Here is a 10,658-nt window from a genome sequence, read left to right on the forward strand (position 1 = left end):
CGAGAAACAAAAGAAATGTTTATATACTATACATATATGATATAAGTATGAATATAATCCATTTGCTAGCATTAGCACAAAACTTTTCATAATACACTTTACAGAGATGATAAACAATTTAGCTTATATACCAAAGAAATACGATTAATAAACGAACATATTTGTGCTCTATGAGATGTATCTTTATCGCAATATATTCGAATAAAGTGAAATACGTAAAATATTAAAATCAAAACTTTATTTTGAGTGTTTTTTAACAAATGGAACAAATGGGAATATGCTGCGCTATTAATACTTAAGAAAGTTTTATCATTGGGATAATTATTATCGGAAAGACTCTAGAAAGGCGTCATAAGTTTTTATAGTTTGTTAGTTCTAGAAGCTAGAAGCTTAGATAAGAAATGCAAAAGAATTTTTACCTTTCCTTGCTTTCGAATACTTTAAAATAAATTTATTTCTTATCAATCTTATTGTATTCACTTCACTAATAAAATAATAAACTGAGTTTAATTTAAATAAAGTACTAGAGTTGTTGAAAACAAAGCCCACCTCAGCTCAATATGACAATAATCCAAGGTTGGCAATGTACTTGGAAGCACATCCGACGGCAGTCTGGCGAGATGAGCCGATTGATCGAGAGCAGCAGAAACCAACCTCGCTAAAACCAGAGCAGTGTGAAGCAGATCAAACGCTAGACTAACCCAATGGCAGCCGCTACTCGACAAATCGAAATTGATAGCTGCCAGGTATTTGCATAATAATCCCCGCTCTGCAGTTTTGCAGTTTGTTGGCCTATCGATTGCATTCGGCAGCCAGTCAATGGATGCTAATCACAGATCAGATTTAAGTCCACATATCGCATAACTACGTATATTTGTGATTATAAAACTATAGTCTGCCGGCTGGGCTATAAAAGAGGCCCGCCAGAGACCTCAAGGTAGCAGTGCAGTGGAGACAATTGTGGAGCTCTATCGTTGCATCCGTCAGATACTCGAGCAACGCACCGAAACAGGCGTCATCTTTGTAGAAGATTCACAAGAAGCAACCAGCAGCAAAACAATGAATTTCCGTGGCAAGAGCGCAGTGGTCACTGGAGGAGCTGGTGGCATTGGTCTCCAGGTGGCCAGGCAGCTATTGGCCGCAGGCATTGGAGTAAGTAGATTGCTATTAAAATCTCCATTTATAATCTAATCTAATCTCCATCATCATTTTAGAAAATTGCCATCATAGATCTGCAGGATAATCTGGAGGAGTTTGTCAAGCTGCGTGGTGCGCATCCCACGCAGAGTGTAATGATCATCAAAATGGATGTGGCTAATAAAAAGGGTGTGGAGGCCACCTACGAGGAGATTAAGAAGACCTTTGGCAACATTGACATTGTGGTGAATGTGGCGGGCATCTTCAACGATCGCGATGTGCAGCGCACTTTGCTTGTGAATTTGGTAAGCAAATTAAATAATACTAAAAGCAACCATAGTTAAATTTACTCCTCTTTTAGGGTGGAATTATCAACTCCAGCTTGAGTGCCTTGCAGTATATGAGCAAGGAGAACGGTGGCAATGGTGGTTTGGTGGTCAACATGAGCTCCGTTGTGGGTTTGGATCCCATGTTCATTATTCCCGTTTATGGCGCCACCAAGGCTGGCATCATCAACTTTACACGTTGTCTGGGCGTAAGTCACATAACAAAACTTTTACTTGAACTCCCCTTAATAAATCTTTTTCTTGACTCAGAATGAAAAGTTCTATCAGCGTTCGGGCATCAAGTTTGCCACTGTTTGTCCCGGCGCCACCATGACGGACATGTTTACCAACTTCACGGAGAAAATCATCTTCCCGGAGACGAGCGACGAGACATACAAGATTCTGGATCGCCTTAACAAACAAAGCGCCACCGATGTTGCCCGTTGCATTATGAATGTGCTGGAGAAGGAGAAGAACGGTGCGGTTTATGTCATCGAGGGAAAACGCATTGTGCCCATCGATATGAAGCCACATTGGACGGGCAAGGAGCCGGCACTCTGAACCAACACTCAACTAACTAACAAAAATTATGGGCAGGATACAAGCAGCGCACACACACACTGTTAACAACTATGTAGCTATCAATCAATTGTCGAGGGTAGATCTTTAATAAAGAAAAAAAAGCAAGCATAATGTAAAGCATACCAAATGGTTTAATCATCTCGCCAATTAACAAGCACTTCATCTGTGCGATATCTTTGTGTCACAAATGCATCTTCGAAAGGCATCTCGGTGCCCGCTTTGAACATCTCCGCCCCAGCATGGGCAATCATCAAGCCATTGTCAATGCAATAGCGTTCGTCAGTGGCGAAGAGTTTGCCATCACGCTCCTCGCACATGATGCGCATCATCTCCTGTAATCGTTCGTTGCAACCAACGCCTCCCACAATGAGCACCTAAGGAAACGAAAATTAGAATTCATTCTTCACATTTGCTGTGATTAAATTCACCTCATTAGATTCACAATGTGCCATGGCACGTTCTGTGATCTCCACCAGCATGGCAAAGATGGTCTCCTGCAGCGAGTAGCAGAGATCCTCCTTGCTGTACTCCGGCTCTTTTTCCGCCTCATCCGTTGGCTTCTTACGTTTATTACGCCTTTTGTTGGGTTCGGCGAGTTCCTCAATGTGTGACAACAGGCCGGAGAAGCTGACATCCATGCCCTTTACCACGTAGGGTAGTTTTATATACTGTTTGCCCTGCTTAGCCAATTGTTCAATGTTATAGCCGGGACTGGGATCATTCGATAACTTAATAATGCGGGCAAATCGATCCAAACAATTTCCCACAGCAATGTCGATTGTTTCGCCAAAGATGCGATAACGTTTATTGGAATAGGCAATCACTTGAGTGTTGCCACCACTCACATACAGCACTATGGGATTCTGGGCACCGGTTATCAAGCGTCCCATTTCAATATGACCAATGCAGTGATTAACACCAAGCAGTGGCTTCTGCCACAGCAGCGACAAAGTGCGTGCAACTATTGCTCCGACGAGCAAAGGAGGCGCCATGCCGGGTCCTTTTGTGTAGCATATGACATCCAAGTCACTGGGCTGCAGTGCGGCCTCTTTGAGACTCGCCTGCACCAGTGCCAAGATTGCTTCGCGATGATGTTTTGCCGTCTCCTTGGGCAGAAAACCTGTTGCACGTTAAACAAAGCTTAATATTGAATTGTACACACTGGCAGTATAAGTATTACCTTCACCCGGCGGCGTTATATAGGTGCGTCGTACATTTGCCAAGACTTTGCCATCATTTATAATGCCAATTCCGATTTTATTTGCACTTCCTTCGATTCCCAACGCGCAAACCATGTTTTAATGCACGAAATTCCAATTAAAACCAATCAGCTGGTCGCCGGCATGTGTTATCGATAAACAAAACATATTAATTTCAGTGTGGCCATCTTGTGTGAATAGCATAAAGTGAGTTTAACGGTTGGAAAGACAAAACATTTATAACAACAAACACAAATATTTATTTTTAAATTCTCACTTCGGTTTTTGCCGTTTATGATTGTTTCTAATTATTTATTTGTTGAAACACACAATAAAAAGGTACAAGGCTGTTGCTACTGGAGTCCTTCAGTTTGGCATTAATGATTGCACTTATTGTGCTAAGACAAATTGTAGATAAACATAAATTTTAATTAATTACTATTATGTTTCTAACTAGTTATATATTTATAGGAAAGTAAATTGCATTCACAAATATAGATTTCTTGCATTTTCCTACTTGCTTACTAAAAACAAAGCTAGATTTGGCGGAATAAAACTAAAACGCCGGCACTATTGAAGCTTCAGTACTGCGAATGGCAGTGGCGCCAGTGTTTGTCAACGCACATATGTGAATGCTGGTTTTTTAATAAGAGAGAAGAATGTAGTGAAATCAAATCAGTTGTTTTATTGCCATATTTATATTCGTTCTAAGAAAAGCAACACTTGAAAACATGGAGTCGGCTACAACGCCGAGTGAAGTCAACAAAGAGGACTCATCCTCTGTCATAAATTCTGAAAAGGTCAGCGAAATAATAGAGCTGGCGGCCAAAATCGAAATAAACAAATGCGACGTGGAGACAGCTTCGATTTCAGTGGAGCAACAGCAGCTGGAATGTGAGAGACAAGCAAAAAACGAAGAACTGACACCAATACCAACAACGAACGACACGGAACTGCAAGATAAACAAGTAGAAAATAAACAAGTTACTAATGAGATTGCTATTGTGGGCGACGTCGAACAAAAGACGAAAGAAATTGGCGACGAAGCTGAGACCATTATGAGTTTCGCTCAATTAAAGGCGCAGGCTGAGGTTGAAGAACACAAGGATACAGTGTTGCCTGCTCCAAATGATATTCTGTCCCATGTGCATTGTTTGGCCCAGCTAGAAGAGCAGCGTCGCAGCTATGAGCGGCAATTGGAACAGCTACGCACAGCAAACGCACAGAAGGATAACATGATGACGCTGCTACAACGCGAGAACGCAATACTGGACAAGGAGAAGCTGGCGTTCCGCCATGAGATGGATGTGGCTAACAAGGAGAAGGAGGCGACAGTGATTAAATTCGCCATGAAGGAGAAGCTGCTCATCGATGCCAAAAAGGAGAAGGAGTTGGTGGAGAAGCAGCTGGCTGATGCCAAGAGAGAGGTTAAAAATGTATCCATACGTTTTCATGCGGTCAACGAAGAGAAGTCACGTATTACCTACATCATAGACGAAAAGGTGGGTAAACGGTTATCTGTTACTAAGACACTTTATAAACTTTAATCATTTTTGCATTGCAGTGCAACGAAGTGCGCAAATATCAGCGGGAATGCGAGAAGCTCAAGACTGAAATGGGTCACTTGGAGTCCAAGCTGAAGTATCACTCGAACAAGCTCAACATTGAAGTAGAAGCAAAGGCGGTCAGTAAACCACGATTAACAAAATTATATTTCAAATAATAATTGTTTCATTATAGTCTCTAGAACGCAAGCTGGAAGAGGAGCGCAATGCGCCTAATAAACTGGAGGAGAAAGCCAATGGTAAGAGTATGGCAATCTATTAAACCAATTATTAACGAATCGATTGCAGAGAAGCTCAAGATGGAATTCGAGGCAAATACAATACTCTTAAAGCACGAGATTATGCGCAAGACTGAAGCCCTCGATAAACTCACCAAAGAGCAGCAAAAGCAAGCTGAGGCTTTCAAGGAGCTGCAGCAACAGCTGCAGGACATTAATGCGTCGGCAAGTGTGATTTATTTCATTATAGTTTCAACTATATTAATTGTACACTTCTTCCTATAGCATGGTCAATTGTCGGACGAGTTTAAGGAGCTGCAAGAGCAGCACAGCTCTGTGGAGGCAGCGTACAGTGATGAGCTACTGAAGACAGCCAAACTGCATGGACAAGTTGCCGAACTACAGCTCTTGCGCACACAAAACACAATGTATGCAGTAATTCCTAATGCAAACAGTCTGATATTCATTTAATCTTTATTTACTCACACAGTAATGAAGAAAAACTCGCCGAGGAGCAAAAACTAAGAGAGAAACTCGAAGCAAATGCACTGGAAACGGAAGCTGACTTAGAGCAGCTGCAGCAGAAGAAACAAGAGCTGCTCAGCATTAACAAAGAGATGAGCGAAGTGATTGTGCAGCTGCAAAACAATATTAGCTTAGCTGAAGCAAAGGTAATTATTAAAAAAAAATTTTAAAAAGTTACATGCCCCGGGTGAGGCTCGAACTCACGACCTTAAGATTATGAGACTTACGCGCTGCCTACTGCGCCACCGAGGCCACGTGAATGTCCCCAGCTCGTTGTGGATAAATTATTCAGGTGATGTTCTGATCTCTATTTCTATTTTAGGCACAAGGCCTCGAGGCTGAAAACAAATTGATGAAACAGGAGAAACACGGCTATGACATCAAGTACGGTGAATTGGAGAATCAACTGAGTGTCGAGTCCGCGGAAAAGAATGAAGAACGTCTATTGCTGGCCAAACATCTGTCGGAGAAGACAAAACTCTACGAACTGACCAAGGCCAAGTTGGACAATGTGCAGGGTGACTTTGAGGCAACACAGCACAAACAGGCGACGTTGGTCAAGGAGCTGCAACGAGAGCTGCAAAAGTACAAAAGAGGCGTGGTGGAAACAAAACCCATTATGCCGTATTGTAGCAATTGCCAACAGGCGCTAAATGGCTACAATCAAGAGACGCCACCACAACAACAACAGCAACCACAACAAGTTCAACGCACGCACAGTCGCACAAGCAGCCATGGCAGCAGTCGACGTGCCAGCGAATCATCCGAATCTGAAACAGTGGCCAGCAGCGTGACCACAACACAACAGCCACAAAATCAAGCGCCTCCCGAGCTGCAAGCAGTGCTCTCAAAGAAAGTATTAGTGGAGCGCATACTCCGCCTGCAGCAGGCGACAGCACGTCAAACGGAACGTATCGAGTTTCTTGAAAATCATACAGCTGCTCTCGTTGCCGAGGTGCAGAAGAAATCGAAGGTGGTGCAACATTATATGCTGCGTGATCAGATGGCAGGCGCTTTGACTACCACGAAGAGTGATCAGAACAAGAGCGAGCTGGTCAAGTATGGCAACGGTGTCATGGCAGCCATCTATGGCGGAGTTAAAGGCGCCGAAAGCAAAGGCGGCATGTCGCTAGATCTTTCGCTGGAGATTAACAAGAAGCTGCAGACGGTGTTGGAGGACACGCTGCTGAAAAACATTACGCTCAAAGAGAACCTGGATGTGTTGGGTTTGGAGGTAGATAATTTGACGCGTAAATTGCGCAACTATGAGCAGAACAAATGACGAGAGAAAGCACCACACACAACAAAGTATTCCATTCCATAAGTCTACCACTGTCTCAACTTGTAAATATAGTTAACTAAAGAAAATTCCATGTACATTACATACAAAATTTAATATTCCAACAATTTGCAAATGCTTTGCTTTCTTATAACACTCCCTCGTACAGCTTGGCGCTCACTGGCTTTGGTTTGCCTAAGTCCATGGACACTTGCAGAGTTGGCTGCTCATTTGGTTGGGCGAGACGTGCCTGCTTGTTGAACGTTTTCTTGAAGTGCACTTTCATTTGAGGATTTGATTCGCCGGTTTCGTCTCTGATGTATTCACGGAGAAGTGGAGGAAACTCAATCTTTGTGGGCAATATTACTTCTGCGACTTGTTTCTTATTGTTCAAGAACTTGTGCTCCTCCTCTTTAGGTACCAGCTCGTAGTCGGCTTTGTAGCTGGTGCTATAGATTTCCACGGGTTTTGGTTGTGTGACGCCGCGCCAAGTTTTCTCTACTGTGACACGCACCTTGCGCTCTTCATTAGGCTAAGGAAACGATATATATGTCTGTTATATATTTTCATTCACATGAATGGTATTAATATCACCTTTTCGTCCACCGCAGACACTTTTAGTATCCGCATGTAGCAGGGCTCCGGGTAGCGCTGAAACATGTTACGTATGAGCATGCGACCGACTCCCCAGTCGGGCAAGTTGCCCACCAGCTCCCACAGTGTGTTGCCGCGGAAGTCTGTGGTGCGGCCAATGTATTTGATGACTTTCTGACTCATTTTTTACTTTCAATTGCACTTGTTTTTATTCATAAACAGATAATTAAACAAAATGTTATGAAGATTTTGCGGCGCACTGCTGCTTCTTTTAAAATGTCATTCACAATGCACTCTAACAGCTGTGTTCGTGTAGAGCTGCCACATCTTGAGTTTGAATGTGGTTGGCAACGCGGCATTACTTTCAATTTTATGTTTGAAAAAGTAGTTATATTATTGACATATGCTTATTTATGTTTTGTTTTTTTTTTTATAATTTATTACAATGAATAGTGTAGTTAATACAAAATAGAAAGTGCTTACGCTATAACGAAAAGAGCCCAGTAAGACAACGCAATTGGTTAATTCGATTGCTTTGATATCGATATACGCGCCAAAATATCCGTTGACAGTCTGTAACTGCGAAAACTAGCTGGCGTTCGTGTTTTTTTTTTTTAATTTTTTGTTTTGTGTTAATCCTGCCTATTATGGCCATTTTAAATAATTGTAATTATGTGAAAAGTAATAGTGAGCACCTAAAACATAATATGTTTAAGGTGGCATGCGTGGGTGATAATATGATTTCCGGAGCGATCCTGTCAGTGCTCCGCTGGACAGTTGCACCTGATGGACCGTGTTATGAAGCACGCCGTTTATCTAAATATGAAATTGTCTAATAGTGAAAGCAAATCGTGGTTCTGCCTGCATTATTTACGCGTTATTATAAGAAATCGTTTAATCTTCATATAAAATCGGAACACAGGTGCAATTGAAAATGTCCATAAAAGCAAAATCCTGTCGATTTCTCTCGTCAAGCTATCGATATCATATCGTCAGAAATTGGCTTTAATAAAGTACAAAAGTGATGTGCGCCATTTTGTATTCTTTTTGTTTTGTGATAATCCTACACAGTGCATAATTTATATAATATTCATATAATAATTATCTAAAGTGCTTCTCATAATATGATTTAATATTTGTGTGTTGCATGTTTTTGAGTTTGCTGAAATCGTAATTGGAATATAACCGTTTTAATTCAGTTTCACCTTTGGAACTTAATGGTAAGTTTAATTTATTTTCGTTACACTTTTTACATTTAAGACTCTCTTATTGTGCATACATAATTTACTTATGCAATAGAGTTGTGTTTTTGGCATTAAAATCCCTAAAATTTACATAAATATTTATGGACTAGCCATTGTGGGGATGCTCCTCGAGGGCATCGTTCTCAGAGTGACCCGAACCACTTGTGTCTATGGGCTCATCGTATGATTCCAGTTCCTCCTCATGATTATGATGATCCTGCTGATTTGCACTCTCATGCAGACCAATTGTAGCATGTGCTGCGGCCTTTGAGGCATTCACTTGAGCAGCAGCTGCAGAGGATGCTGCCTTAATGGCCGACTCCTTGGTCGCCGCAAAGTCAACTCTCGCCTGCTGCAGCTGCTCTTCCACCTGCTCTACGCGATTTTTCGCCTGACCAACCATTGTGGCCTGGGATGCCAGTTGGTTCGACACCTCACTGGAGGTTTGTTCCGCCTGCTCGGCAACAGATTTGGCATTGTTGACAGCTGCAGTTAATACTGAGATATGATGATGTGCTGCCTGGGCGGTTTGCTGTGCAAGCTTCGCAGACAGCTTGGCTGCCTTCAGTTGCTCCAATTCGCGAGAGAGAGCACGTTGTGCTTCGGCTGCCTGTTGCTCCAATTCCTGTAGAATCACTTGCTTGCCAGCCAACGCTGCTTGAGCCGTTGCTGCTGCCTGTGATGCAGCTTGGGCGAGTGTGTTCTTGGCTATGAAGGCAGCCTGCTTGGCAGCAGCATGTTGATTGGCCACTGCGCTGTAAGCCTGATCTGCAGATCCTTGTGCAATGGAACGTAATCCGCTGCCTATGCTATATCCAGTCTTGCCTCCTTCTCCACTGGGGCTGCTGTGTTGATTGTGCTGAGCTTTCGAATTGCTGTTGCGGTCTCCGCTGCTGCTGCTGTGAGATTGATGTTGCTGCTCCGGTTCCTCATAAGCTGGATACGAGGGATCAAAGAAGTTGCCATGTTGATGTAACTGCAGTGGAGGCGCTTGCGTATGCTGTTGTGGATGCTGCTGCTGATGCTGTTGCTGCTGCTGTTGCCTGTAATAAAATCCATTACGCTTGTTCAGCCTTCCCATGGCATCGGCGAAGAGCAGCGCTGTCGATGTCGATGGTATTATATTAATCCTTCTTCCCTTGCTGCTTCATTTCGGTGAACTCACCTAGGAGCAACTGACAGAGCAGGCATCTGAATTCCTTTGTGTACATCTCCCTTGTGCTGCTAAAACTGCATTAAACGTCTTTCTCATTGGCGCCATGTGTTTTATACTTGCCCCCAAAGTGTCGGTGTCCAGATGGATCAACGTCAGCGGTGCATAAATTTTAGTAGTGCGGAAAGTTTTGCTGTGGCTTTTTGAGTTTAACGGGTGTTCAACATGTGATTATAATATTATAATACGTATTTTGGCGATTTTGAATATCATCATACATACATACACACACATGCACTCGATCTCTCGAGGAAGTACTTGATTTCTGGGGGCTCCATTAATGTTTTGTTGGCACGGCCGTTAGCTTTTGTTTTTAGTGGTTATGGGTGGTGCAAAGCTGCCAAGTTGTGGCTTGATGTTTAAAATTTAATTTGCATTTATAGTTTCGGGTAGCGCCCATTCGTAATTGATACTAAAGCGCTTGTAATGGTAATCAACTGGCAATAGGGTTTTTATGTCGACTTTTTAGTGTGAAATCAAATTAATGTATTGAATAACCAAATGCAATCAGAAATGCTTCAATTAAATTATGAGAGCGGAAAGCAGTGGAAGTTATTAGTGAAGTTATAAAAATCATTATTTAAGAGATGAGAAATTCAATTACGTGTTGCTAAGAATAGACATCGTAAGATTTGTCTATAGCATACTTTCAAGAGTAGGATCAATTTATAGAACTATGAAATGCGCTTTAAAAGGTGGAAACTTCATCAAGTCGATGTAGAAATTATATTTTTGTAATTTAAAGTTAATAATAATAATTATAATTACGAACCTCA

At 42.2% G+C, this 10,658-nt stretch overlaps 5 protein-coding genes and 1 non-coding gene across 6 annotated transcripts; 2 read left to right on the top strand and 4 right to left on the bottom strand.

Annotated features, from left to right (window-relative positions):
• The first annotated feature begins 920 nt into the window (after positions 1 to 920).
• On the top strand, positions 921 to 2,060 carry LOC133842919 (fat body protein 2). The gene is made up of 4 exons (XM_062276224.1): positions 921 to 1,152; positions 1,215 to 1,442; positions 1,499 to 1,672; positions 1,734 to 2,060. Exons 1-4 carry the CDS (start codon positions 1,060 to 1,062, stop codon positions 2,022 to 2,024), a joined length of 786 nt encoding a protein of 261 aa, XP_062132208.1. The 5' UTR covers positions 921 to 1,059; the 3' UTR covers positions 2,025 to 2,060.
• A 98-nt stretch (positions 2,061 to 2,158) lies between these two features.
• LOC133842918 (probable tRNA N6-adenosine threonylcarbamoyltransferase) lies at positions 2,159 to 3,398 on the bottom strand. Its single transcript, XM_062276223.1, has 3 exons — positions 3,226 to 3,398; positions 2,474 to 3,165; positions 2,159 to 2,419 (listed from the first exon to the last, which is right to left on the bottom strand). The coding sequence occupies exons 1-3, from the start codon at positions 3,338 to 3,340 to the stop codon at positions 2,177 to 2,179; spliced, it is 1,050 nt and encodes a 349-aa protein (XP_062132207.1). The 5' UTR covers positions 3,341 to 3,398; the 3' UTR covers positions 2,159 to 2,176.
• A 415-nt stretch (positions 3,399 to 3,813) lies between these two features.
• On the top strand, positions 3,814 to 6,967 carry LOC133841706 (coiled-coil domain-containing protein 186). Its single transcript, XM_062274387.1, has 7 exons — positions 3,814 to 4,746; positions 4,809 to 4,928; positions 4,985 to 5,048; positions 5,098 to 5,252; positions 5,313 to 5,455; positions 5,518 to 5,698; positions 5,875 to 6,967. The coding sequence occupies exons 1-7, from the start codon at positions 3,976 to 3,978 to the stop codon at positions 6,832 to 6,834; spliced, it is 2,394 nt and encodes a 797-aa protein (XP_062130371.1). The 5' UTR covers positions 3,814 to 3,975; the 3' UTR covers positions 6,835 to 6,967.
• Positions 5,732 to 5,804, bottom strand: Trnam-cau (transfer RNA methionine (anticodon CAU)). The gene has a single exon. It is a non-coding gene; the product is annotated as a tRNA-Met (tRNA).
• On the bottom strand, positions 6,928 to 7,718 carry LOC133841707 (small ribosomal subunit protein mS34). Its single transcript, XM_062274388.1, has 2 exons — positions 7,426 to 7,718; positions 6,928 to 7,363 (listed from the first exon to the last, which is right to left on the bottom strand). The coding sequence occupies exons 1-2, from the start codon at positions 7,606 to 7,608 to the stop codon at positions 6,980 to 6,982; spliced, it is 567 nt and encodes a 188-aa protein (XP_062130372.1). The 5' UTR covers positions 7,609 to 7,718; the 3' UTR covers positions 6,928 to 6,979.
• An 836-nt stretch (positions 7,719 to 8,554) lies between these two features.
• Positions 8,555 to 10,568, bottom strand: LOC133843098 (dendritic arbor reduction protein 1). The gene is made up of 2 exons (XM_062276489.1): positions 9,835 to 10,568; positions 8,555 to 9,770 (listed from the first exon to the last, which is right to left on the bottom strand). The coding sequence occupies exons 1-2, from the start codon at positions 9,878 to 9,880 to the stop codon at positions 8,776 to 8,778; spliced, it is 1,041 nt and encodes a 346-aa protein (XP_062132473.1). The 5' UTR covers positions 9,881 to 10,568; the 3' UTR covers positions 8,555 to 8,775.
• Between the last annotated feature and the right edge of the window lie 90 nt (positions 10,569 to 10,658).

This window comes from Drosophila sulfurigaster, chromosome 3, assembly GCF_023558435.1.
Source record: "Drosophila sulfurigaster albostrigata strain 15112-1811.04 chromosome 3, ASM2355843v2, whole genome shotgun sequence".
In the NCBI taxonomy this organism is placed as follows: domain Eukaryota; kingdom Metazoa; phylum Arthropoda; class Insecta; order Diptera; family Drosophilidae; genus Drosophila; species Drosophila sulfurigaster.